We start from the raw sequence: 27427 nt of genomic DNA, 5'->3' as shown, positions 1-27427 counted from the left end.
TCTCTCATGATCACTCTCATCGTTCATCTTGTCCATTCATTGAAACGATCTCTTGTCGTTGCTTTCGTATCATCTCCCTCTCCCCTAAAATAATGGAACGTCTCTTGAGGCTGGCGCAACGGTTGTCAACCACAACTACTGGTACGGAGAAGCGCGCCGTACACATATGCAAAACAATTTCGAACGATACCATGTAGGTAATTTCCATTGAACGCACTGCTTTCCAGATCACACTCACTCAGTTCCAGTAACATAGAGGCCTCGCCTTTCTTCCAACTGCCTGCTTCTGTTCGAAAGCGGATATACGGATACGTTCTTGGTGGATTGCAGATCCGGGTCTGTGATACGAAGAACTGCAAGAGATTGCATAGATGTCGTTCCAAGAAGCGGAAACTCAATTGCCCTGCGTACTTCCACCTTCCTAGACGTCGTCTTACACTACTCGCGACCTGTCGTCAGATACATTTGGAAACTATGCTCTTGCCATTTTCTCTCAACGAGTTCGATGGAGACCATTGGGACATTCATCTCGCTGTCTATTATCGCCTTACCGATGCTCAGGTGAGCGCTATCACGAATATACGCATTTATCTCGGGAAACTGGATGTACAATACAAGCATAGCTTGAAGAACGAATGTGTAATTACTAAGCTTGGCAGTGATTTGACCTCCACCCTACAAGCCTTAGGGCGACTTCGTGGACTTCGCCAGCTTACTATTGAGTGGACTGGTTGTCATAGTGGGGTGCAGGACTGGCTTACAACGAAGAAGGTGGTATTAGAAATGGCGAAGAAGGAGCTCGAGTGCGTGAAGCGAACTCCTGATATCAAAGTAATCATAGTAGGCTGCTAGTGCTACAACGAGTCTTGAACTGGTGGCTGGAGCCTTGACAGACGAGGCGGCGGATCTGAAGTTTCAGGACAGCCAGTATACAAGCAAACAGGGCATGACGGCAATGACACTGATAGTCTCGCGGCGCTCGCTGGATATTGGGTTACATTTTCACCAGCATGAGCTTCAGCTAAGCTCAATAGTACTCTTCAGAACTAGACATAATGCAGTATTTTACACCTACCTGCGGAACTTCGCAAGGCCGTCTACGAGTACACGTCTGCGGAAGAGGACCTTGGAATCCATTCGCCAAATATGGACCCCCGCTACAGACTCTAGAACTGGTCATATGCGCCATCCAGGCCGCGTACATTACCCGAGACAGTATCTATAACTACTCCTCACTTTTCGTCAAATTCACGCCGAAACCAAACTACTCCTCTTCATCTCAAATTCTTCCAGGGGCAGCCGATTAGATTTGAGCATATAATTCACGGAGAAGAAATCAAGATTCATTTGCTATTGAACAGCAGTTGTATTTTACCGCGAACTACATGTCGTTACTTTGGTGCAGCTACAAAGCCAGCAAAGAGGCGGTTAGTTCGTATCGTGAAGACATAAATTACCTGCAAAATGGAATGACGCTCTTCTACTCTCTCACAGAAATCGAATGCGAAAGCTTCTTGCCCTATCATTATGGGTTTCCCTTTTCCGGCCAGCATCCAACAGGACTGTACGTGTCAAAGTACATAGACAATCACTTCCACCATGATCATGGATACTGCTAGTACAACTACATACACGTGAAACCCTCCAAGAAGAAGGGGCTCTATTCTCATATCTGCGGAAGATATATGTTACCAGACAGACATGTCCACGGCTTCTGGTGAGACTCATCATGCCCAGTGAACAGCGTATTTGGGGGCTTCATTCCGGGAGCGTGCGGTCGATACATTTGATTGCAGTACACGAAAACATTAAACAATTATTATGCACTTTTGATTCTGTGTAGTCTTTCCGCAGGAAACGTCACTGATCTCTCCACTTACCGTGGCTAGCACCTTCCACACCGTCCTTCTTGTTTACCGCCCCACTTTCCTCGCACATGTTCATCAGCGATTACGCAATCCTTTTCCTGAGCTTCTTACTATTATCACTCTGAACTGCTTGTATCCAAGTACGCCTCTACACTCGCTATGTACTCGCCAACTGTTCCAGAACGTGTACAATACTACGACCATAGCATCATGCTTATGGATCGCCTCGCAGCAATGTGAGTACAGAATTGGCCTGCCCTGAACGTATACACTATCACTTTGCTGGACCTTACTAGGAGAATTACTACGCATACCTCTAGGGTACATTTTGGTGTAGTACATTCTCATGTACTACCCGCTAACTAGAATATAGCTCACAGCGGAACCATCGAAGGTGCCCCCTCCTCCGTCTACCAGCAGAGCTTCGCAATAAAATATACGAATACGTTTTCCTCTCCCACCCTGTCCGCCCCTTCCGCGAGCATAGGGAGTGGCCCCATTGGGCATACCCTAGGTCGCAGTTGAACCTACTTGAGACGTGTCGTCAAATCTACTTTGAAGCCAAGCTCTTCCCATTCGCTCTCAATGTCTTCGTCGGCTACGCAGAGCACGTCATCGAGTTGTTGCTTACAACATTCACCGCTTCTCAGACCAACACCATATCTACTGTGCGACTATATGTTGACGCCTTCGGAGTCTATAGAGACGGTAAACTCCCAGAGATCGGACTCAATGCCTGGTTTATCGAAGAACTGGGGGACATGTGTCAGCTCGTTGGCCTAAGCGAGGTGACACTGATCTGGTTTGGCAGTGACATTGAAGTTGTCAGAGAGCATTTGGAGATGGCTGTGTTGACGATTTTCAAGGAAGCCGGTCGAGCAGACATTAAGATTTCGGTGCGGTACTTTGACTGAGGTATTAAGATTGGAAGATGGAGAAGTACAAACTCAAGTGAGATGGTATAGCCGTGATATCTACGTGCATCCATTATGATGTGAGTCAGTTGTATTTGTAGAATAATTACCAGCAATGGTACATACTATAGCTGGATCTCACCAAGTTACCATCAGAAATCAAATTCTTTACCCTTCAATTTCGACGCTTCTAGTCACATGTCCAAATAAATGACCACGCTTGATTCAGAGCCCGTATCCAGGTGGTTAAACTTGAAACCTACCTTGTCTTGCGCAGATAGTGCAAGCGCTCTCGGACGCCACGTGACGTAGACCCTGCCAAGAAATTGATGTCGCCGCGCGACTTGTGATTCTTTGTTGCCCCACGCTCTGCTTTAGTAAAACCTCGTCTGCTGTACGCTGATAACTACCCAACGACAATCTCAAGTGACGCTGCAGTGATACTATTGCGCATTACTAACAACTCCAAATCATAGATTTCTCGATCAACTAGTGCAAAATGGTGTCGCGCGACCCACCTCCGTACACGCAAGACCAAATCGCCGCGATGACCTCACCGGAGGAGAAGATACGCGCCATGGCAGAGCTCAAGAGTAGGTATAGGAAGAAGTACTGGCTCAGGAAGATAATGACAATTGGGTGTTAGGCTACATTGCGCGCATGAAGAAAGAGAACGAGCTCAGGTCGAATGGCTACTCTGGCTCTGGTTACCGCAACACCTCCGGCACCTTCAACCACCATGAATCCCCTCATTATCCACGTGGCAGCTATCGTGGCGCTTATCATGGGGGCAGAGGTAGAGGACATACACCATACCATCCCTACTCGCGTCCCTACACCACACCTCATTTTGCGCATAGCTCCGTCGCTGTCAAGGGTACTGGCAATGCTATCCAGTCGCTCAAGGTAAAAGAAGAGGAGGATCTGCCGCAGGCAACAGCTGATAGCACCGTCTCCTCGTCAAACGATCACCAGCAGCCCGAGTCACGGAGACTTTGCGCCATATTCACATCCACAGGTATTTCGACGAAACGACAATTTCGGGATCTTTCCTTACCCTTTTGCGCTTCTAACATATGGACAGGTCAATGTTCCCGCCCAGCATGCTACCTTGTTCATGACCCAGACAAACAAGCTGTCTGCAAGCCTTGGTTTTATAAGGATAGTTGTGCCAAAGGAGACTACTGCTCATTGCCTCATGACGCGTCGTCGCACAACGCGCCAACATGTCTTCATTTCCAAGCAGGCCGATGCACCAAGGAAGACTGCCGCTTTGCTCACATTCGTGTCAACCCTACGGCACTGAACTGCGTAGCTTTTGGACGCATGGGCTACTGCGAGAAGGGAGACACCTGCGCCGAGCTGCATGCGCATGAATGTCCCGATTTCGCTAACACAGGAGACTGTTACTACGGTGAGAGCTGTCGCCTTTCGCATATTCGTCGCGCCACTCGGATGAGGAAAGCCACTCGTGGATCTTCCCCAGCCCACTCTCCTTCGTCAAACTCTCCCGGTACTTCGGACACTCCTGATGAGGGCATGGATACCGCTCAGGACGCTCCAGAGTGGATGATACCGAAGAATGCAACCCCTCAGACGCTTCAGCAGTTTACCCAACAGGCAGACTTTGTTGCCTTTGAGAGAGACGAGTAAGCACGGCCTATCGCTGGACTGGTGATGCCCGGACATGTATGTGCCCCCCTGCTCAGATTCCATGACGGTCCTCCCTAATTCGAGATTTCCAAAGTTTTGATCCTGCGAGTTTCCGATCTGGTAGGTCCTTGTCATGGTTGTTTCTGGCTCGTCTTGACTCTTGAAGGTTCGGAGCTTTTCATGGCGTTTAGGGTTCTTTCGATGATACCCCCTCTCACGATTTCTTACCTCTTTTGTCTTTTCATCATTTCTATTCGGGCGCAAGCTCTCGTTGATGCCACACGTATATTTTGTGTCCAAAAGCGACGCTTGACGACGCTCGGTGGATTTTTTGCGGAGTTCCCTGAGGTTGTTGTTGGTTTGCTGATGGATATAGTCGTCCTCACAGGACATGTATTTGAAAAGAGAACAGAAAAAAGCATGTAAAGAAAAAGAATGAATAATCTAGATTGAACGAGCTTCTTCTGCCTGCTGTGACCATGCCATGAGATTGTACATTAGAGACATTTGATAGCCATGTCCATCTGCACTAACGGACGTTCAAACATGGGCGCATCAGTAGCGTCAGGTACCATTATTTCCTGGGGATCAGACACGCCCTAGTGCTGACGCACTCACAGAAGGTCCGGATGGCTTTTAATGTCGTGTGCATTCTGAAAGTAGTCCTGATATAGTCTTACCTCATACATCAATCTCGTACCGGAGCAAAGTTGTACAGTGCTGATTGCTGCGCTTGATGGCAGCGTTGCGTCTGACATATGCGGCGCGCTGTGGAGGCTGAGGGGCTGCGGCTACTGCTTGGCCCTCGTCCTACAGAGAATCGAGGCGTTCAATTCGACAGCGCGCGCCGGCAGGACCATGAGCGCTTCCACGTTTGCGATGAGTCTACGGAGATATAAGAATACCCTCAGAATTGAATAGTACAGACGGCACGACGCTCGCTCTCTATTGTGTGAGGCTACCCTTGAATATTGTTAGGTCTCCAGCCGCGTACCCCTTGCCGTCGCTGGCAGCGCGAAACTCGACGCGACAGCTCATTTTGCGCAACACCATGGCGCTCAAAGACTTGCTGAAAAAGAAGGATAAGATCAGGGACGAGGGCGCTACTCCCATGTCGCCTACTGGCCCTACCCTGTCTCCTGATGTCCCAGAGTTCCAATTCTTCCGCACCACGACTTCGACGCAAGAAACCATCGAGCCGCCTAGCTTCCCCGGCGATCCCACGCGCGATTCTCCCCTATTGTCGCCCACTTCGAGAGGCAAGTTTGGCAGGTTCAGAAGTCGTAGCAACGCTTCGTCCCAGGGATCGGCGACTGGGCAGCATGACAACAAATTGGCGGAGCGGTTACACTTTGGGCGGAGCAGGTCGAGTAGCTCGATAAACGTACCGGAAAATCTACCAGAAGTAGGAGGCGACGGTGTCGCACGAACAGAAGAAGAAGAGGCCAAGTGGGAGACGAGGGCCACGGTGCTGGTCACCGAGGGTTTGCAGCACGGATCTAGTCAGCCCAATACACCCAGCTACGAGCCTACAAGTCCAATGTCACACGGACGACCGACGAGCGCTAGGAGTCGCAGTGGAACTGTCGGTGCACCTGCGGACGAGGTATGCATAACTTCGGAGAGAAGGGCAAATATTGGTCTAAGCTTTGCATAGGAGAACATCCAGGAGGCTATCCGCCTGCACGAGAAAGGAAGTGAGTAGTCACACATGGAGGACTGCCATGATGAAGCTGACAAGATGACTAGATCTTGAGGCTTCCACCGCGCTTTTTGGTAGACTGGCAGAGCCAACCGGCGCAAACAATGCTCTAGCCCAAGTTCTATATGGTCTCGCGTTACGGTAGGTTCAGCGCCATTGCTCGCAGCTTGATATGATCAGAACATACCCAAATATTGCCCTGATATCTGCCCAAGGCATCACTGACTAGAACATAGCCATGGCTGGGGGTGTGTGCCTCATCAGGAACAAGCTGTCCAATACCTATCCATGGCAGCGGCGAACAGTGCTGAGGTCGAGAAGTTGGCCCTTGGGGCCGGCATGAAGAAAGGCGGCGCAGCCAAGGGCGAGCTTGTGCTGGCCATGTATGAGCTCGCAAACTGCTTCCGCAACGGCTGGGGCATCAAGAAAGATCCCGCAGCTGCGAAGCAATACTACGAGACGGCTGCCAACTTGGGTGACACAGATGCAATGAATGAGGTAGCCTGGTGCTATACCGAAGGTTTTGGTACGAAGAAGGATAAGGTAAGCAAGCCATGTCGTCCTCTGCTACCGCCCAACCACCGTTGTCCTGCTGTGTACGACTGCGTCACCGGTCAATGTCGACTCGCCTAGATGTTCATGCGATAGCGACGCGAACGGTCAGCTTGGGGGTCTTGTACAGCCTCGACCTCAGCCATCACGCGTAACATCCACTGAGACACTACTTCCCCTCGTTATCCCGCCTCACTATTTGGGCAGCACTGAGAGTGTTCGGCTGATGCGGCAGGTATGCTAACTACGCCTTGCCAGTTCAAAGCAGCTCAGTTCCTGCGCCTCGCGGAATCCAAAGGGAACAAGACATTAGGCAATACTTGGTAAGTACCATACAGTATTTCTTTCATTGCCTTCTACTATCGACACAAAGAGCGAGAATATACCGGACCGAGGACCACCTTCATGCCGTGTGGATGGAGCACATGGTGGTCACCACGAGCTGCCATCACGTTGACCCGCGCCATCCCGTTCCAGCCGGTGTTGCATCCTCAATCAATTCTCAACACCAAGCCACCATAGCAACCAGACATGATCCAACAATCTAACGCACGGCGCTGCCGTCCGAATCGGTCAACCAGTTTCAACGCGCATCTGCCAAGCATAATCGATTGGCCGTCGACGTACCGTTTTGACTGTCTTCCTCGCTTAGTCGATGCGGACGCCTAGACGGCCCTCGCCCTCACCCGCAGCAGGACCTGTCACACTTACTGCCAGTTCCCCGCTACGCACACATGATGGCATTCGCAAAGAAAAACTTGACCAGTAGCACATTACCCGTTTGGCACAAGCCTCGCTCTCCCATTCCAGTAGTGGGTAGTAGCATGCCTCCAGACCCGTTGTGTTGGGTGAATAGTACATACAAGCTTGTCTACGGGGATACACGTGGCGTGTCGTCGGTGGCCTCGGTTGCGGACCAAAGAGTAAGCGGGATGGTAGCCAATGACGACAGAGTTGCGCATTGTTGTTGTGTGTGTGGAGACACAGTCAGATGGTGCATGTTCAGATGGTCTGAGCAAAGCTGGAGATTGAGTTGCATTGATGGCGCGACAATGGTGTATACTGAAGAGAGACGGGAATTTTTCGTATGACGGCTATCGCGACAATGACGGCAGCCTCGGGACGACTCCCATCATCATTATCATCACCATCACGATCTGGATCTTAGACCGCAGTAGTTTCGGCATCCCGTCGCTTTTGGTCTGGACTGCCTGGATACCGACGATATTTTCATTGATTGGCGGGATGAGCAACGTGCTGACTTGTGTCTCTCTATAGGATCTGGAAGGACAAGTACAATCCCAGATAAGACGCGATCCGCAACCCGCTTTCGGACAACCCCTTCCGTCCCGGTCCGACTTTAGTATAACAAACTTTACCCTGGGAGTCATGAGGATGGTCGTGTGAGAAGAAAGAACCGAAGCGTGGTCCCTTTCCCGCGCGGGGAAGTATTGTTTTTTCTTCGGAACGTATGTTTTGCATAACGTTATTTCCAATAATTCACACCGCTTTTCTGGCCTATCATTTGTTTCGCTGTTCTTGGATTTTCCCGTATTTTCCTTCCCCATAATTATTGCCTGGCTCGCGCTATCGTGTTGCTGAGGGTGAGGGAGTATTGACTTTAGTGGCGTAGCTGAGAGACCGTCATCTGGATCTGGGAAACTAAGGTCTCGATGATCCATACAAGGACATGGTCTCTCTCAACACGATAGGCTATGTTTCCGCTTTCAGAACGTGGGGAGCATGTGGTGTGGCACAGCAACGGGCTTGTGTCGTAGTACAGCAACCCGTCTTTTTGGGAAGGTTGTCAGATCAAGCTTAGTGATGGTGTGTGTATTTCATCTTTGTGTGACAGTCAAGACATCGTCCCTCTGATAACCCTTTTTTCGATCAGATCGTCTCTCCTAATGTCCATAAGCAGCACATCGTATGGGCACGATTGTACGGCTAGTAGCCATGTGGTACTAAGCCACTCACATCACTCTTCCCTTCCGACGGTGTACCCTGATTCTCATAACAGGCGGTCCGAATATGAATCATCCATCATCCATCATCCGCATTCTCTGCTGCATTAGTCCCTCATCCATCATGTTTCACCATAGCTGCAATCCACCTGCACCCAGATCCTGCATACGTGGGGCTGAGCCACCTTTCTTGCTGCGATTGATGACGAATGTTGTCTTACGCCCCACTGAGTGGACTGTGGGCCGATAACTTGCATTTGCATGTTGCAGAAATGCTGGACCCTGTGGTAAATCGGACGATAGGCGTGCTTTCCATCCGGGCCTCACCTTGTAAGACCGGAGTGGGGGATGTGCGTGTTGTAATTTTTTGTTCTGCGTGAAGGAAGGCTGTGAATAGGTGGCTTGCGCTGGCTCGTTACCAGAATATACTCGCGTGTTCACTAAACAACTTGAATGGCTGTGCAGTTATGGATACGCTATAAGCGATATGTTATGCACAACGCGGATCAAATGTGAAGGATGTGAAACCCGCTCATGGCGCGTGTGCCTTCCATTATGGAAGGGTAATCCTTTCATTGACGCTTCGCGCGATGCGAGGTACGCGACAATCAGCCGCACCGTGGGTCTCTGACGGAAAAGCCGCAAGTGGAGAGCTGGGACATGCAGAGAATGCATCACCACAAGTGGGCGCGGGCTGGCGTTGTCAGATGCAAGAGTCTCGAACATGGCAATCAGTGGCGAAGACACAAAGTCAGGATCATTCAAGGGAAGCGATGTAAGCGCTGAAGGAAGGCAATTCGATAGCATTACTTGACTCGTTCGCAACTTCTCTTCGCCCAATAGAACGGCGATAAACACTAAGTACAAGTGACTTTGTTCCCGGTCCATGCCAACCAATCGAGCCTTGCCAGACAAGGCTCTGTGACAAAGGGTCGCAGAAACGGCCGCGCTCAGTGACGCGACAAGGGAAAAACGTGAAAAGCTGGTATCTCAAAAACATCGCGGACGGGAAAGTCCGGAAAGGGGGTATTACGAAAGGTTGTAGCGTGAGCGGTTATCGTGAGAAGGCGTAAAGGTCGTAGTAAAAGTTATGTTAGTCGTAAGAGGAGAGCAGGAAGGGGAAGTAGAAGGGGAAAGCAATCGTCTCTTTCAGCAGTAAAACCAAAAACTTGATCATCATCGTCCTCCTCGCTCAGATACCAGAAACAAGAATGCTGTCAATCTGTCTCGCTCTCATGCCATCATATACAATCGTCGGATACATGTCCCATGTCCTTCGTTTCGATCTCTCTCAATATCTCGTGGTAACGTGAAAGGAAATATCCAACGCTCGCTACGCTTTGCAGTAAATACAAAAGATGATGCCAACCGCAAATGTGTTGCTCGCTAAACCAGTCTGATGCCAAAGGAGAAAACCACAATACAAAAGAAACAAGAGCAAAAAGATAAATAGGTCAAGTCGTGAACCAGGTCTCGACATGGAAGGAAAACAGCCGCCATGTTATGCTCAAGCGAAGTAGGGTACCTGGTGAGGTTGGCCCGAAATTCGACGTTGCCGTCCCATACTGTAGAAGACTGGCAAGCAGCCAGAGCTATGGTAGAAAGGAAAAGGGCGGTGCTCATCATGAGCGCTCAAAGGAGAAACGCGCAGGAAGAACAAGGATTCCAGCCGGACCGTGATGCAACTTGTGTCCCTACAAGCACCCCTTGTGTAGGGGTGCGAAGAAGTGAAGCGCTATGCTGATAACCGACGAATGCAACTTGGGAAACTACAAAGGAGAGGTGGTGGTTGATAACGATAGTGGTGGTGTGCTACTTAGCACTCGACTTTGGTGCCGTCGGATGTACTGGGTCGCGACATGGCAGCAGACTCTTCGACGATGCGCTTGAACTCGTGAACGACCTCGGGGGCGATCTTGTCCCAGAGCAGACTGCGAGTGTAGATCTCGGCAGCAGAGTCACCCTTGCTTTGCTCACGCATGGCGGCGAGGGTCTCGGCAAGGTTGCGACGATGCGAAGGCTGAGAGCCAGGGGACAGGGGATCGCTGAGGTCATCGCTGGTCATGCTGTAGCGCGAGCGAGTAAAGTCGAGAGAGGTCATGCTGTTGTACTGGTCGGGCGTAATGGAGAACAGCTGCTCGTGCTCTTGCTCCTTGGTGGGTCCAGTGAGATGAGAGTGCAGTTGGTCAAGATGCGAGCCAGAGATACCAGCGAGTTCAGAGCCAGACATGGTTGTCTTTGGCCAAGCCATGCCAGAAGGCGTAGGCTCGAGACCAGTGACGTGGCTGGCAATGAGACCTTGCTCGCCCATGGCAGATGACACACCGGCATCCTTGAAGATGCTGTCGAGAACGGTAGCGGAAGCGGCACGGACCTCGTCAGGCATGCGAGGAATGGGAGGCTGAGCGCTACCGGACTTGCTTGCGACAAAGGCACCGCAGAGTAGGAGCATAAGCAGGAGACCAGAAGCGACGGGCTTGTCCTCGTCCTTGTTGCGGGACACAAGAGAAAGTTCTTGGTTCTGCTGGGGAGTGGCCTGGTCGTCGGAAGCGAAGTCGTTGACGAAGATGTAGTTGTCCCAGTCACTGTTGCCCATGTTGAGGTTGTCCATCTCAGAGGCAAAGTCGGTGAAGGTAGAGCTAGGTGCAGCAGCCATGCCGTTGCTAGTAGCAGCCTCGAGGCGTTCAGTAAGGACAGAGACCTTCTTGCGAAGCTCGCCGGTTTCAAGAGTGTGGTTGCGCACAAGCTCCTCCTTGTCGAACTGGAGCTGGTTGACCATGTGGTGCATCTCCATGGACTCGCGGTGCCAGTTCTCCTTCTCAGCAACAAGAGCGTCGTACTCGATGCGCATGGCAGCAAAGTCATCTTGCATCTGGCAGATCTTCTCCATCCACTGCTTCTTCTCCTCTTCAAGCTCCTCGGTGTGCTTCTTCTTTCGTTGCCGGGAGTCGAGACTACGATGATGTTAGCTGATGAACAGGGAGAGGAGAGACCAAAAGGTAGATTGGACCAAACGTGGAGCGTGGAGCCAAGAACCAAATGGGAGTACGTACGCGGCCTGCCTGTTGCGGAGGAGTCGTTTTTGCTGCTTGAGCTCCTTGAGGTCTTCCTCGTTGGTGCAGCTCTGGATGAGGTTGTCGATGTTGACGAGGGTGCGCTCAGCCGGGATGTCGAAGCGGGCGTTCTTCTTCCGGATGCCACCATCACGACGTGGGGAAAAGGAGCGGGGAGGGGTGTTGGGCCTCATTCGCTTGGGTCCGGGTCGTGCGTCCATCTCCTGCTGGTTGAAGGCCATCCAGTCGGAGTGGGTGTGGGGCGACATGGGTTGCTCTGGGGCAGAGGGGAAGACGGCGCTTGGTCGGACATTCTGGTGCACGGGGAGTCCGTGGAAGGGCATCTGCTGCTGCTCGACAAAGGGTGCAGCTCCAAAGTCACCGGGGCCGAAGGGGTTCAGCGGCTTGGGGGCTGTGGGCGTCCTGGAACCAGAGTTGTCGGTCACGGGCCATGACTGCTGGCCGTAGGTAGCAGCTTGGTTGGGTGGTAACCGGGCGAAGGGGTTGTTGCTTTGCTCGGTAAAGAAAGGGTTGTTGCCGTTGGTGTTGACAACAGAGCTGGTGGCAGTGCGGTCGACGAACTGGCCATTTGAAAAGTCCTCCCAGATGGAAGTGTCGGGTGAGAAGATGCCCTGGGTGCTGGTGGTGGGCGACATGAGGACGGGCGTGTCCAGGATGCTAGAGTCGAGAGTGGCGTTGTCGTCAAAGGAAAAGGCGGAAGGTTTCCTGTCGAGAGAGTTCAGTGTCGAATTTGGTCTGTGAAAATCCATGTGATGTGCGTTGTTGGAGTATTGATGGTCCATGGCGGGCCTATGTATCAAAGTACCGGTGTAGGCGCGGGACTGGCGGTGTGGGTTGCTCTTTTTGGTAAAGGTGATCGCAGGATGTCCCCAGCGATTGTACTCAACTTCAGCTTTAGATATGTGAAGAACGGGGCAGAAGACGGGCAGCAGAGGCGATGCGCGTCTGAATAGCGAGCGATGTAAAATAGCGGCTCAGTGAGGGTCAGGGTGGTGGACGGTAAAGGTGGGAGAGGGGGCTTAAAGCATGGTGGTAGGCTTCGGGCGGGGTGTGCAGGAAGAAGCAGGCTTGTAGGAGACGACCGGGGTCACGCTTCCGTGGGATGCATCTGGGCACGAAACAGTGCCAGGCCCTGCTGATAGGACGCCCCAATAGCGTCGGGTATTGATGCATCATTCCAGCACTCTTCCCAGCAGCGACTGGCTGGGGTTGTCCTGTCACGCCCGCCATGGGCCCATTCACCCTCCGCACTGATTACCCAGTGTTTGCCCTGGGGCCGTCGCTGCATTGCATGTCGCTGGCTGGTCGGCAGCCGTCTGCCAGAGTGATGCTCTGCCGCCGTTTGTCGCCCGCCCGCTGTCACCCATGTGTATTTCTGGATTCACGGGGCATGCGAATCTGCCATGTCTGTCCTGTCAAGCCAGACACGACTCTCCGTGTCAAACCAGACATGAGCGCTTGGTACGACAGCTCGGCTGCTGCTCCCGTGCCGCCCCGTGCTTCTGCTGCTGCGCTTCTGCAATGCTGCTGCTCTATCGATACGTAGAGCATGACTGGCTAGTCTGCGCGGGCCGGCCCATATACTGCCATTATTCCACCGGACTGCATCGCGATTCGCCTATACCCTCCTCGGCCGCGCGCCGTGAAAACTCTGCTCGAAAGAGTCAAGATGCAATGCGCGCTTGTCGAAAAATGCCCTCCCGCAACTCTGGGAATTGTTGTTTCGGAATGGTAGCGGCGCATATCGCGACCTTCTGGCGTAATCATCATCATGAGTACTGTCTGCTGAGTACGACGCGGCCCGCCTTAGCCCCGGCCTTTGCTCACTACACTACACACCCCGACCATCATCACAACCACCGCCGACCACTCGTAGCCCGGCACTTGCTCATCACCCGACTCTGATCTCATTTCCCATTTTTGCAGCCCGCCTTCGTTTCCTGAGCAAGGTGAGCCCTCTTGGCCGCCTAGACGGTCTTCATCATGGTGTCATCTGTCCAAGTTCCGGCTCGCTCTGGCGTCCGCGAGTCATCTCACCGCTCCCTGCCCGCACCATGCTTCCCTGTCTATTTTGGCTTTTTGACTACCGTTCCTGTACTTGCGTGCCCGCCCTCGTTATCGTGACCAGTTACCTCGTGCAAGGTACCAAGCGGCCGCCGCTCCGTCTGGCTGGGCTATGGCTCGACTCTGTCGGCGTGCTCATCAAGAGGCAAACACAGCAGCCACAGCCTACCGTCCTGTGCCACCCTCGAGATCCCACTATCTCATCTTACCGAAGGCCTGGAAACTCTCCAGAATTTCCCCGTCCGTCATTGGTCGCTTTTTGGTAATCGCTCTCATGCTTGCTTGTTGCCGCTTTCTCCCATTTCCGCCGAGCAACATCAGACGGTTTGTATCAAGTCTCGCATGACAGCCATAGTAGGCAAAGTATCAAGCTGCCAAATGTCCATCTCCACTGCAATCACCAGCTTTGTGCCGTAATACAGCCTCGCTATGGCGGTTTGTGCACCCTGCCCGCGCTGTGTAACGCGTACTGCGGCTACTAAGACATACATCCCTAAGCAAAACTCTACACTTCGCGTCACACCAGGTGAGCGCGCCGTCTTTCGGAAATGGCAACGCGTCACTCTTCCTGTTGACAAGCTAAGCCATCCCGCCGACGCGCAGTACTGCTTCCGGATCGACCGTCGCTGTTGATCCTCTCTACTCCGTGTTATGGCGCGTACTGTGGCACGCGTAACTCGGGGCCAGGGACTGCATACTAGACCAAATGCAATGCTCCACTTATTGTACTCGGATGCTTCCGACTTCTCTACCCTGAGACGAAGGCTTCATATTGACCAGAAACTATTACCGATGCTGATGCATGAGAATCAAACAGACATGATGAGAAACCCAATGGAGCCCAATCTCTAAAGCGCATGGCATAAAGGGCCCTAAATTGACGTCGACTAATTGTGGCTGCCAAAAAGGTGAGGCTGTAGCGGTGAAAGGCCCACTCTCCGCATCCGCGCATGGGCCATAACCACTAGAAATCGCCGTCATAGTTATTCTTGTCTGTAGAAAATGTCCACGATCGTTGACGTCTTGGCACCATGCACTGTGTTTTGTTGTTTGAAACCATGAGTCACTTGTCTTTCTCCGCACTCGGTCGTTGCATGGGTGGTGAGAGAAATCACCAAAAGCTCAGAGCGCCGGCCGATGACGGCAAGCGCATGGAAGGCGGTGGAACACCTAGAATTCGAGACCATTGTATCTTCGCTCTGTCGTGGTGGATCTGAAAAACCTGAAACACTTCGCGGGAGCGGTTACACTTCCCGAAGTCCAGTCGGTGGTCCATTATCAAACTAGTCCGTCGGCCGATGTCTAAGAGCAGTCCATCGCAGGTCCTGTCTCGATGTCGATCATCTTGCGGTGAGGAAGAAACATTCTTGAATGTTCTAATCATTGCGGTGAGAGGAGATGCTGCCTTGCTTCGACTTGGATGTGTTTTGGAATTATGGGTAGAGCTGGGTAGAGAAGGTGACGCGATGCCATACTACAGACGGAAGGGTAGCAACATGTCTCATCTTGTCCGACAAATGCCGAGCGGTCTTCCGTAGTCTCGCGATGATGAGTAGATCACCACCGCGTAAGCCGGGTCGCATGGTTTTGAGGTATCGGTCCTGTCAAGCGCGCGCGGAGACGGGCAAGGAGCGGTGAGTCTCGAAACTGAAGAAAAGCAGCGAGTGAACATGTAAAGGAGGTTGGAATGAAGTTGAAGGATGACGTTGCACACTCCTAGTTGCGCAACGCACTGTGTATTGGTAGCTCCACGCGCTCGGGAGTACTGGGTATCTCGTTTTGAAGCTATGGACATTCTGTGTTCAACATCGGCGTTCAGGTAGAAAGGGCTAGCACTGACCTTTGTGATTCCATTCAAACTCATGGCCATCGCTCCCCTTGCTTTTATCGCATGCTTGCGGCTGTCGCCGTCAAACATCATGAGCCATAGCGTGGTATGACAATTCTGGTCTCATATTCCTCCGTTATCGTCTCTAGCCCACAGTTTCACAGTGCGATCTTTACCGCCACTGACGATCCAAGACGCGTCGCTCGTCACATCGGTACTGAAGACAGGGCCAGAGTGGCCTTGGAGTGTTTTGCAGTGCGCCCAATCGTCTGCTGAAAAGATCTGAACGTTTTTGTCAAATCCAGAAGAGATGACAAAGGTAGAAGCTTTTTTTGGTATGAGTTCCCCTTGGCTGTTCTCCTGCAGCGGCACTCCGCTGGCTGGTCCATCCGTACCCTTGAACCATCGTAGGTCGGTGACACCTCCAGTGTTGGCCGCAATTGAGTTTGTCTCTCTCATCGCGCGGACGTCCCAGCACTTCATGAAACCATCTCCTGAACCAGAGAGTAGGCGATGACCATCCGTTGCCCAGTCCAGACCGTAGATGGGCTTGATGTGGCTCTCCAGCATGTAAATAACACGGCCTGTGCGCACATCCCACACGCGGCCGATACTGTCGAGACCTGCACTTGCAACCAAGGACCCATCGCCGTTGAAGCTTACGGTATAGACTTCCTTGGAATGACCCTCCTGCATGAGGAGCTCTTGTCCGGTGTTGACGTCCCAGAGTCGCCATGTCGTGTCATCGGAAGCTGAGGCCAAGTACCGTCCACAGGGATGGAACGCTACTCTACAGACGCGATCGGTGTGACCTTGGAGAGTGCGAAGGGGCTTGTCGTCGTCTAGTGACCAAAGCTGGATCTTGCCGCCTGCTCCACCAGAAGCGAAATTCACGCTAGAGGTCGAGACGTTGCTGCCCTCAAGTGTCGCGCCTGGCATCCAATCTATGCCAGTTGCGCGCTCCGTATGCCCACCGCGATAGGCTTTCTTCTGTTCCAAACTAGGGATTTCCAGGAGCGCAACTTTTCCACCCCAGGTACCGTATGCGACATACTTGCCGTTGGGTGAGACGCGCACAATACTAACTGGGCGATCTGCGGTTTGCGACCCATAGAGCTCAAAGCCCTTCAGCCGGTCCTTGATGGTGTTGCGGAACTCGACGTGGGTTTTCAGCGGGATGGTAGCTTCGCGACGCTGGTATGCGACGCGCTCCTTTGCGCGGGGTAAAGAGTATTTGGCCATGTCGCGCCGGGCGTCGAGTAGTGATTGTGTGCCTTGTGTATAGAACTCTTCTTGCTCGTCACCAGGCGCCTCGTCTGCATCTTGCATATCCACATCTGCCGCATCCTCACCCAATGCTTCGGCTGCTTCTGCAAGCAGAGCTCGAAGTCGGTCGCGTCGCTCCGAAGGCCCTTCGCCAAACAAAGTGATAGGCTCGCCTCGCGAGCGCAGCTTTGCCTTGACGTCGCGGTCGGCGGTCGGTACGATGAGTTGCGCTGCTCGTCGTTTGCGGTCGAAATCCTCCATGAGGGAATGGGCCGACGCATTTCCTCCACCGGGCATGGCATGATCGCGGTCAAGGGGCACGCTGGAAAGGTCGATACCCTCCATCGCATCGTCCTACATGCCTGGGTTAGCTCGAATGCGAAGACAAGCTTGCAAGGTAGCTGCGAAGCACGTGAAGCTCCTCGGCCAGTCTCTCGCCGCAAGTCACTGGGTACGTACCGCACCATTCTCCTCCTCCACATAAGCCTGTCGCGCCGGGTGCATGCTCATCTTGACTGCTTGTCCCGCCGTGGGCAAGGTTGCTGATGCTCGTAGCGAAGTATCTCGAAAAGAAGTTCGGGGCCAGACACGGGTTTAGGCGATAGGGCTGAGTTAGCGTCGGTTATGTCATACTCCGCGTTTGAGACGAAGCGTGAATCACCTGCAGTGTTTGGTCTAGACGAACATGCTCTGCAGGTTAGAGACCAGATTTCAGTAAAACAATGCCAGCTCGTTGTTCCTAGTTTGCTGCTGGGGCTTCCTTCTGCTATTTCCATCTTTTGAGGATGCTTCAAATAATTGTAAGTACCACGGCCTCCAAAAACTAGCCGATCGGCAATGACGACGGCCAATGTGATTTAGTCCCTTTTCATTTCAACATATCTTGTCGCAGAGGTACGGCACCGCCAGCATGCGCTGCTCTCACGCCAACACTCCAACGTACTGACCTTGAATTTCCAGGCTCTGGCTGTGGCCATGTCATTTGCCATTACCAGCGCGGCGGGCCTTGCGCGACTTTCACCTGTGTCGCGACGCGCCTCATCCAGTGCATTTTTGCTGCTTGCTCTCTCCGCCTCGCCATTGGCAGCGTCTGCCTCCTCTAGTCGAACATCAGGCCTTCATCCGCATCGTATGCCTTCCAACTTCGCACAACCGACCTGCCCGCTGAACAGAGACACTTCCCCGGCCACTGTCGGCTTACGATCCTTTCATTCCACCTCACACAACTGGCGGAGTACACCGCAGTATACCTACCACGTCGCGGCATCCTATTCAGCCAAGCAGGATCGCTTCAATGCGGAGCAAAATCTCTTCACACAACCAGTGCATGACCCCAGCATCAGCAATGAGGATCTGCGCGACTGCAAGGAGTCCATTGACAAGCGGAGACGAGCGAGAAGTGGCCAGGATGCTTTCTTTTTCAGCCAGGTGGGAAACACAAAAACCACAACATTTGGTGTAGCGGATGGAGTCGGAGGATGGGTCGAGTCTGGACTGGACCCAGCTGACTTCTCCCATGGCTTGTGCGAGTACATGGCTTGCGCAGCGCGCTCATGGCCACACGGTTTCAACACGACAGCATTACACCCAAAAGACTTGCTCCAGGTTGCGTATGACGAGGTCACAGATGATGACAGCATTGAGGGTGGTGGTAGCACCGCATGTCTGGCTGTTGCAGAACCGGACGGCAACGTCGAGGTAGCCAACCTAGGAGATTCAGGATTCATGCACCTGGGATTGAACGCAGTACGACATTTCACGCAGCCACAGACGCACGCATTCAATACCCCGTATCAGCTCTCCAAAACTCCCCAACGTATGCTAGTGCAAATGGCTGTATTTGGAGGCCCATCCACACTTTCGGACCTACCCAAGGAGTCGAGTATAACGCACCACAAAGTACGCCATGGCGATGTCCTCGTCTTCGCAACTGATGGTGTGTGGGACAACCTGAGCCCTCAGGATGCGCTCGGTATCGTTAGTCGTCACATGGTCGATCTGGGTGCTTGGGTAGAGAAAGATGGCACCATTGAAGTCGGACAAGACCTAGCGAAGCTGGTACAGGCCGACTCAGCTCGGAAAGCCGACAGCTCATCCCTCCAAGCCAAAGTGGCGGTTGCAATCGCGAAAGAGGCCAAAGTAACAGGGCTGAACACTCGTCGAGATGGACCGTTCGCTAAAGAGGTGCAAAGGTACTACCCTGGGGAGAACTGGCATGGCGGCAAACCGGATGACATTGCTGCCGTGGTAGCTGTTGTACTAGAGGATGCACCTCAGCGAGCAAAATTGTGATTGAATGCATTAGACCTCTGTTGTTTGGCTGCATGGGTAGGCGATGGCGTTTCGGAGAAGACTCACGCTTGGGATTGGAGGCGTATCTGCGCATAGAACTATGGTTTGGTAATCCTGTTGGCCATTTGCATGCTTAGTGGAGGTTATGAATCTGGAAAAGTAGACAGAAACGCTAGAAAACAATATACCTGAATACGACCGTTGCATACCGTCTCCCATGTACATTTAGAGATGAGAGCACACTACAAGTACAGTCAGACTACGATGTTCAGCCGTTGTATTAGGGTTGAGCGAAACTCATCATTGCGACGAAAGCGGATGAGTCTGAGTAGTCTTTAGCAACGTGTTTATCAGGTTGTGATAGGGTCTTTCCAACAGTGAAAACACTGGAACGCAGGATACATTGAACCCTAGACTACGCTGCAACGTCAAAGCTCAGACAAGCAACACAGATCACACGCTCAAGCTAGTGATGGTTTGGCGGACAAGGCTTTTTGACGTCAAGGTGTAGCTCGGCTGTTTGTTTGTCGCCGTTACCTCAGCAACGCGACCCACGCGAGTCTCAGAATCGCGCGCTACCCAAGTATTGATGAACGCCAACTTCACCCCATTCTTACTACGAAACAGAACGCCTACCTTCCGGATGTATGCGCAACTAACCCACAGCCAACAATCGCTATCCACGTAACCCGGCGAGAACATATATAGGAACGCGCCTCCACAATCTCGACGCGACATTGGAATGGCTACCGTTTCGCCCACGCCCTCATATGGGGGTCGCATGCGTGCGCACTCCTCGATACGACCCAGGAGGGACTCTCCGCTTTCGGTGTTGGGTCAATCACAGGGCTTCTCAGCGGATGCGCCCATGATGCAGAACATCAACATTGGCGACAGCTCCGACGACGAGATACCGCAACCTATGAAGCTTAGCGCTTTGACAACTGCACTACTTGCGCAAGGGAGTGACGTCGACTCGCCTGAGAAAAGGAAACCAAAGCTGAAGATCTCGCGCAATGCATCTCCTGGCTCCAACACACCAGTGCAAGATACCGTCACACCTGCACCAAGTTTGCGAATAAAGAGAGTACCATTACGGGGTGCGCCCATGAGGAGATTTCGGAGGACACCTCAGAGCGAAGAAGAGCACCATCCCTCTCAAGACCAAGAAAACATGCCCATGTCAGCAGTCAAGGCGCAGCCTGAGAACGTGCCCGATTCTGTCCTGAAGGTTACCGGCTCTGTCATGAAGGTGGCAGAGGATCGCCACATGCAACCACCTCCAGAGCACCAGTCACCCATACAACGATCATCGCAGCAGCAAGAGAAACAAAGGCCACTCCAGGCGCTCGACGCGAACACACCGCGAAGACCAGCACCTCCACCTCCCCCGAAGATGTCAGTGCTGGAGACGGCGACCACTGCGGCCGGAGCGGCGACAACAAAGACAAGGGAGAGAAAGAAGAGGAGCACATTATCCGTCAACGGGAAGCATTACTCCCAAATGGACAGGATCGGACGAGGAGGCAGTTCGGCTGTTTACCGTGTCATGGCAGAGAATTTCAAGCTACTGGCACTGAAGAGAGTCAAGCTTGAAGATGCAGACGAGGCCACCGTGCGAGGCTTCAAAGGCGAGATCGACCTGCTCCAGAAGCTCAAGAACGTTGATCGCGTTGTCAGACTATACGATTGGGAGGTGGACGAGCAACGGCAGGTGCTCAGTGTGGTATGTATACTCCGAGAGAAGGCAAAGCACAACACTAACATCTACCAGCTCATGGAACTCGGAGAATCGGATCTCGCACGCATAATACGGATGAAACTCGACCCAGCCGATGGCGATGGCAAACTAGACCTGAGCTTTACACGTTACTATTGGAAGGAAATGCTCGAATGCGTCGGAGCAGTTCACGATCACGACATTGTCCACTCAGATCTCAAACCAGCAAACTTCCTCCTTACCTCGGGCCGCTTAAAGCTCATCGATTTCGGCATTGCAAACGCCATCGAAGTTGACCACACCGTAAACGTGCACCGGGATTCACACATTGGCACTCCAAACTACATGTCACCAGAATCGCTCGAAGACTCCGCTGGCGGCGCCCGAGGCCTCTTGTCTAACGGCAACGGCTCCAAAGACATGGCTTTAGGGAAACCTTCTGACGTTTGGAGTCTTGGCTGTATCCTCTATCAAATGGTCTACGGCCGTCCTCCTTTCGCACACATTACAAACCAGATGGCGCGTGTCCTCGCCATCGTCAATCGCGACTACAAGATCGAAATCCCCGATCTCGGTGTCGGTGATGTTCGTGTCCCTCCTGGTCTCAAAGCGACACTTCGTCGCTGCTTGCAACGTGACGCCTCGCGTCGACCAAACGTCGCTCAACTCTTGGACGAAAGAGATCCTTTTCTGTACCCCGATGGCGGCGATGACCTCAGGATACCGCAGGAGTTGCTCGGTCAGATCATTCAAAGAGTCGCGGATCGGTTTAGGGATCCGAACAAAAGCCCTCCTACTGATGATGAGATTCGTCAGTATCCCGCAAGTTTTTACGAGAAGATCAGACAGTTACTGGAGAGTGACTGATCTTTTCTTTGTTGTTTAACTATGTGGTTATTCTTGATGCTCCGTTTTGAGTATCAGCATTTTCTGTTCTTGGACAGCAACGCTTTGTTCTCCTTGTTCTGGTTTTTTTTTTCACTATCATGATAACTTGGCGCTGGGTTTCCATCTCGAAAGGTTTCTTCGTTGTTGCATCTGCCTGCTTTTGGCTACCTTCTTATTACCCCCTCTTTTTGCGCGTTCAAGCGTCGCATTCTCCCAAAAGGCGTCCCATTTGTTAGCATAGGCGCTTTGTATTTTGGCTCTGGCACGAACCTGTAAATGGCTTTTACGAATGGCGGTCTAACTCTAGTCGCACACGGTTTCCTTGTTTTGTATATACCCGTTTTGGAGATGCTGAGAAATCAACTACTTTAATCGTTCATTTGAACACTCGATGATGCTGATGTGATTGTGATCTCTAACAGTTTACGAAAGACGCTGACTGATTAACTATGATTCTGCATGATGCACTTTTGACGCTGCAAGACTTTTGCATGAACGTGACAGTCGTAATCTGGTTCCCACATTGTAGAAGGTTCTTCCAGAAATGCTGGTTACATGTCCTTGCGAGTGGTTGTATAAAGCTAGGTAAAGTGCCTTGGTTTGAACACATGCTTGTAGAAACAGTAGTTGAAATAGAGCATAATCGATAAAGAATCATAACCGCTGCACTGCTAGTCCCTAGAACGCCACATGAATGCTCTACATCCCGTAAGAACGCCATCGCAATGCTACCATCTCTGTTGAAACATACTACCCAAACTTCATGACCCAAGAAGACCTAAGTCTAGGAGGAGGTCCGTTTATTCATCCGCCTCTTCATTTCCGAGCTGCTTACGCTTGATTGCAAGATCGGCCTTCTGCTTATCGATCTGGGTTTGCACACGCTTCTTGAAGAGGACGTTGGTCTGCCTGTCGCGCGCTTCTGTGCTCTGAACAATAGCCCTCTCCAACTCTGCAATCTCACCCCGGAGTTGCTCTTGACGTTGCTCTTCAGCCGCCGCGGCTTCATCCACCTCATCGACGTCTTCATCAGAATCAGCATCGTCATCGTCATCATCGTCGTCTGCAGATGTCGCTGCTGCTGGGGTAGAAGCCGCAGTCTCAGTTTCGACGACATTGCCATTATGGCCCAGAGCGTGCATAGCGACATCGTGAGCGGTCGTAGGAGTGTCGACCTGTTCAACTTGCACATTGTTGTTACCAGCGAGCAAGGCGTTGAGCTGATCATTATCGCCCTGGAACTCAACCTCGTCATCCATGAGTCCTTCAGCAAGCATCTGCTCCAGTTGGTCGGCATCCATTTCCTCCACTTGGGTAGCATTTGCCATCTCTTCATCGTCATCGACCTCCTCTTCAGAACTTGACTCCTCTGAGCTTTCTGCCTCACTATCTACCATCTCGTACTTTGTTGACACTGCAGTCGCATCATTCTCTATAAGTCGATTCAACTGCGCCTCGGCTCGCTCAACATCAATGTATGATTTGCGAGGGCGGAAACGCCGTTTGCGAGCCCACTTCATGGGTGGTGTCAGACCATGGGGAAACCGATGGGTGTCTGGAGAGATGTAGGAAGGAAGCGGGAACTTCCTAGCTTCGTCCTCGTTCTTAACCTCGTCCAAAACTAGTAACATCTGGCATACGTCTGCGGTCTTGACCCAATCCTTCTTGTTCCAACTCTTCAGCGACTCTATGACTGCGGGGAGCTCGACCATGGTCGCAGCGTACATGCGGTTCTGTATAGTGAGCATGGCTCGCCGACCCTCGCGGTCGAAGAATCGGAAGTGTACGCCGGGCCCTCCCTGCGATACGCTCTTGCCAATAGTCTTCTCCTCGATGGACTTCCGCAGAAGATCGCAGTCTGGGCCGGGCTTCATGCGCAGCACAAACTGCGATTCGATCGCTGGGTCGGGTTCCGCCTCCTCTGCTTCACTGTCATAACCGACACCGTATGGTCTGACTGGCGGCTTTCCTGCACCTTTGACCTTGAGGATAGCAGTACTGGGTCTCGCCGAGCCCATGGCTCCCTTCGGTTTGATGGAGAGTTTGATAGATTGAGTGCGGTTGTGCGACTTGATGGGCTGTGGTGGAGGTTGTTCGACCGCGGTGTAGTCGTCCTCGTCGTCGGTATCGTTAGCCATGGCGAGGCTCTTCGCGGTAGGCTTCGGTTTGCGCTTGGCGGCGGGTGAATCGAAATCATCGCCGCCATCTTCGCGTGCTCTCTTCTTGGGTCCAGGCTTTCCCGGGGGAATGACATTACCGCTTTCGTCGAGTTTGGGCTTCTTGGTGTACTTGCGCTTCGCTTTGGCCTCGCCATTCTGGCTATCCGCAGGCTCACCGGCCGCGGGGGCTACAGGCTTCAACTTGATCTTAAGGCCTCCTGGTTTTGCGGAAACGGGTGTAGGCGCGTCGGACGGGGGAGGTTCTGAGGGCGGCGCATCGCTGGGAGCGGCGTTCGGGTTCTTGAGTTTGAGCTTCATCTTGGACGACGACACGTAGGGACTCGTTGTTCACGACGGCGATGTTCGAGTACGCGCGTGTGAGCGCGACATTTGCGAGAGTGCGCGGTGGTGTGGAAGCTGGAGTAGGTGAGTCGGAGTCGTTCACATTCCATGGGTGCTCGGTCTTGGCAGCCGCCATGGTGAAGGGCCAAAGCTTTCCCATCGCGTCCCTTCACCTTCCCTACACTCTACTGCGCCGAAACAATACCACAATGCGCCTGCTGTTTCCACCGTAACAGCACGACACCGACCGGACCTCTGCATCTCACCTCACTTACGTGAATGCAAGCATGTCCCAGAACGACCTCTTTCTCAACTTGCTGCGGCCCGCCGTCCTCCATATTCTACGCGCGACGGGCTTCCAGCATGGCAAACCTTCGGCTGTCGACACCATTGTAGACCTCACAGCCCGATACCTATCACTACTGGCAGAACGAACAGCCTACAATGCCTTTTCAAATCACAACGACCTCACGCCAGACGTTAGTGATGTGCGCATGGCGATGCAGGACTGCGCCCTCCTCGTGCCGACCATGACAGCAGGGGAAGAGCTATGGAAAGAGATACTGCGCAAACCCCTCGATGAGTACAACGAAGAGACGGGTGCCCGCGAGAACGAGGCAGCTCGGCGCGACGCCGAGGATACAGCAGACGTGACCGAATTCATCGAATGGGTCAAGGGCGATCAGAACAAAGAGATTAGGCGCATAGCAGGCATCTACAAGCCCGTAGCGACGAACCCAACGGAGCAGTTGGATCAAGAAGAAATGGAGGACTATTTGAATAGTATGTCTGAATACCGCGTATCACAGCTGCAGGTCCACTAACAGCTTTTCCCAGCCCTCATGAAGAAACACAGCAAGACCGGCGTCGAATCACGCTTCCAAGGCACTGTTCTTGGAGTTCCAGCCGAGCCTAAGACCATCAAAATCGAAGGGGGAGGCGCGGAATCGATAGAGGAGTGGAATCGCAGAACCCGGGAGAGAGCCGCCAAAGCAGCAGAGTCGAAACGGGAGAGCCGCGAGACGACAAATCACGTCGAGACCAGAGAGCCCTCGGAAGACGTGGTTATGGAAACGGAGTGATACCTGGTTGTCCATCATACAAGCATAGCGAAGGCGTTTGGGCACGAATCATTTTTACGGCGTTATGAAATATCAGGGCTGTTGGGCAGCGGGCTTTGTAGCTCACAGGGTGCTTCGCGTCATTTCGCAATTTGAGCTCGCGTGCTCAGGTACCACACGGCCACGGCCCATCAAACTTAAAGCGCATCTATCTCCAACATATATCACATCACATCCAAAACTCTAATACCAGTATTCTGTCGCTTCCTGCGAACCATAAGCAAGTGAGTCTGGGATGGCTGAGTGAAGTGTACGGACCTCATCACACTGGTATTTCCAGCACGCAGGCTTTGGGACCGATCACGCACTTAGTCCTCCCGCACTGATACCGATTACTACAACCAAAGACTAAAACGCGGCCCAGACGTTTGTTTTCCGCGTTCTCACATGACGGGAGCGCGCGCGGGTGGGGCAAGAATAAATGACGGGCCCACCCCGCAGACGTCATAGTAATGGCAGATAGTCAAAACAATGTCCTCCAAGCTTCAGCTTGAATTCCCGTATAGAACCCCAATTACACCCAGTCTTCAATCTCACATTCTGTCTGATTCCATTGCAGATTGATATTTCACTTACACATCCACCGCAACCACATATACCAATCCCAACATGTCCGGTCTCGATCCTAAAGGCCCCTCGCAGCCTTCCCTAGACCAAGCCTACACCACACCTGGCAACCCAGCGCAAAAAGACCCAAAAGAGCAAGTCCAAACAGAATTCAACGCCGCCGACAACTCAGCCAGTGTTGACCAACGTATCCCCACCAAACAAGCTACCGATGCCGAAGGACTACGGAACGCAAAGTTCGAGGAAGGCATGGGTGTACACGGCGCACCAGCGGGCGAAGAGAGAAAGGGTCTGAGTCATGAAGATGTAGGAAGGCATAAGGAGCTAGACGGACAACAAATGGCTGCACCAGGTGAGGGACGCGTTGCGGATGCAGTAGCTAAGGGAGGAAAGGGTATGGGAGGTGGTGGAGAACAGCCTGATTTGGCGAGTGACTTGGATAGGTAGACACTCCTGCTATGGACCGAGTTACATTGGAAAATTATACTAACGATTCAACAGGAAGAAGGCCGAGCAGGCCGAAGCAAGAGATGCTATCAAACAGTCAAAGGGTGAGGCGACACAAGTTGGCGGCGCATTGGGTCAGACTGGTGGACCCGCAAACCCCGTCGACAACTCGAGTCAGGGCGGTGGTAACTACCCCAACTCTAGCTACTAGGCCTTTCTTGTCAAAGGTCGGGCACAGGCTATATCTCGACATATGTGGGCCATCGGATGATTGTCAAAGCATAAAGTTAAGGACTCAACAAACGGTTGGTCTTGATATAGACAGCGAAAGCGACAACAGCAAGAGCATCCTATGCAGACCTATGTTGTTTTGTCAACAATGCACACGTGCGCTTATCAATTTAGCGGTGTTCCCACTTTACAGATTCTTTCTTGATCAGATCCACCATCACATATGTACATCTACTTTCCGAACATAGACCCTCTTCCAACTTACGCAAAACAGCTCTGTGGAGTCTACATGCGTGATTCATTGAGTATATACATCTAATATTGAATTGCGTCCATGCACTCAGAGGACCCCAGCATGTCTCGTAATGGGCATATTGCGCCTGCGGGGCGATGTCTGGGTGGAGTGGATATCAGAAATGACATGTCTTGGTACGGAACGTCTAGTAAGACGTGGTATCTATTGTGCTATGCTGTGCATATGCATATAACAATAATAGTTAAAGGAAAGAAAGGGGATGCGTAAAGTGCTGACTAGCGCAGCAACGCACAACGATGGTGATGTGACCCGATGTGGACAAGTATCACGCGGTTGGTGAGTGTGCAAAGATCTGCTCCCATCCTCGCATATCTTTGTCACATGTTGCATTGTCGATGGCAGAGGCGTCAAGGGTCTTGTCAAACATCACAGTCAATCGTGCGTGTAGGTTTTAGTTATTCTATATTTTACTTTCTTTGAAGCCCGGTAGCAAAAGCCACACACAGGCATTAATGGTAT

General features: G+C 52.3%; 10 protein-coding genes across 10 annotated transcripts; 7 read left to right on the top strand and 3 right to left on the bottom strand.

Moving 5' to 3' along the window:
- Positions 1-2027: 2027 nt before the first annotated feature.
- AA0111_g3886 (hypothetical protein) lies at positions 2028-2782 on the top strand (the record flags this gene model as incomplete). The annotated part of the gene is made up of 2 exons (XM_028649822.1): positions 2028-2104; positions 2242-2782. The coding sequence occupies 2 exons, from the start codon at positions 2028-2030 to the stop codon at positions 2780-2782; spliced, it is 618 nt and encodes a 205-aa protein (XP_028508338.1).
- Positions 2783-3281: 499 nt separating this feature from the next.
- AA0111_g3885 (hypothetical protein) lies at positions 3282-4435 on the top strand (the record flags this gene model as incomplete). Its single annotated transcript, XM_028649821.1, has 3 exons — positions 3282-3375; positions 3429-3800; positions 3867-4435. The coding sequence occupies 3 exons, from the start codon at positions 3282-3284 to the stop codon at positions 4433-4435; spliced, it is 1035 nt and encodes a 344-aa protein (XP_028508275.1).
- A 1051-nt stretch (positions 4436-5486) lies between these two features.
- On the top strand, positions 5487-7016 carry AA0111_g3884 (hypothetical protein; the record flags this gene model as incomplete). The annotated part of the gene is made up of 5 exons (XM_028649820.1): positions 5487-6041; positions 6093-6132; positions 6185-6278; positions 6374-6680; positions 6948-7016. 5 exons carry the CDS (start codon positions 5487-5489, stop codon positions 7014-7016), a joined length of 1065 nt encoding a protein of 354 aa, XP_028508339.1.
- Positions 7017-10469: 3453 nt separating this feature from the next.
- Positions 10470-12509, bottom strand: AA0111_g3883 (hypothetical protein; the record flags this gene model as incomplete). The annotated part of the gene is made up of 2 exons (XM_028649819.1): positions 10470-11607; positions 11707-12509. 2 exons carry the CDS (start codon positions 12507-12509, stop codon positions 10470-10472), a joined length of 1941 nt encoding a protein of 646 aa, XP_028508368.1.
- A 3233-nt stretch (positions 12510-15742) lies between these two features.
- On the bottom strand, positions 15743-17395 carry AA0111_g3882 (U4/U6 small nuclear ribonucleoprotein; the record flags this gene model as incomplete). The annotated part of the gene is made up of 2 exons (XM_028649818.1): positions 15743-17239; positions 17345-17395. The coding sequence occupies 2 exons, from the start codon at positions 17393-17395 to the stop codon at positions 15743-15745; spliced, it is 1548 nt and encodes a 515-aa protein (XP_028508369.1).
- Positions 17396-18016: 621 nt separating this feature from the next.
- On the top strand, positions 18017-19177 carry AA0111_g3881 (hypothetical protein; the record flags this gene model as incomplete). The annotated part of the gene is made up of 1 exon (XM_028649817.1): positions 18017-19177. The coding sequence occupies one exon, from the start codon at positions 18017-18019 to the stop codon at positions 19175-19177; it is 1161 nt and encodes a 386-aa protein (XP_028508370.1).
- A 742-nt stretch (positions 19178-19919) lies between these two features.
- On the top strand, positions 19920-21764 carry AA0111_g3880 (hypothetical protein; the record flags this gene model as incomplete). The annotated part of the gene is made up of 2 exons (XM_028649816.1): positions 19920-20903; positions 20952-21764. 2 exons carry the CDS (start codon positions 19920-19922, stop codon positions 21762-21764), a joined length of 1797 nt encoding a protein of 598 aa, XP_028508343.1.
- An 821-nt stretch (positions 21765-22585) lies between these two features.
- Positions 22586-24262, bottom strand: AA0111_g3879 (hypothetical protein; the record flags this gene model as incomplete). The annotated part of the gene is made up of 1 exon (XM_028649814.1): positions 22586-24262. One exon carries the CDS (start codon positions 24260-24262, stop codon positions 22586-22588), a length of 1677 nt encoding a protein of 558 aa, XP_028508657.1.
- A 311-nt stretch (positions 24263-24573) lies between these two features.
- Positions 24574-25368, top strand: AA0111_g3878 (hypothetical protein; the record flags this gene model as incomplete). The annotated part of the gene is made up of 2 exons (XM_028649813.1): positions 24574-25069; positions 25124-25368. The coding sequence occupies 2 exons, from the start codon at positions 24574-24576 to the stop codon at positions 25366-25368; spliced, it is 741 nt and encodes a 246-aa protein (XP_028508656.1).
- Positions 25369-26016: 648 nt separating this feature from the next.
- On the top strand, positions 26017-26632 carry AA0111_g3877 (hypothetical protein; the record flags this gene model as incomplete). Its single annotated transcript, XM_028649812.1, has 2 exons — positions 26017-26417; positions 26476-26632. The coding sequence occupies 2 exons, from the start codon at positions 26017-26019 to the stop codon at positions 26630-26632; spliced, it is 558 nt and encodes a 185-aa protein (XP_028508658.1).
- Positions 26633-27427: the final 795 nt, after the last annotated feature.

The sequence above is a fragment of the Alternaria arborescens genome (genome assembly GCF_004154835.1).
Source record: "Alternaria arborescens strain FERA 675 chromosome Unknown contig_7, whole genome shotgun sequence".
Classification (NCBI taxonomy): Eukaryota; Fungi; Ascomycota; class Dothideomycetes; order Pleosporales; family Pleosporaceae; genus Alternaria; species Alternaria arborescens.
This window is presented reverse-complemented; position numbering and strand designations above follow the sequence as displayed.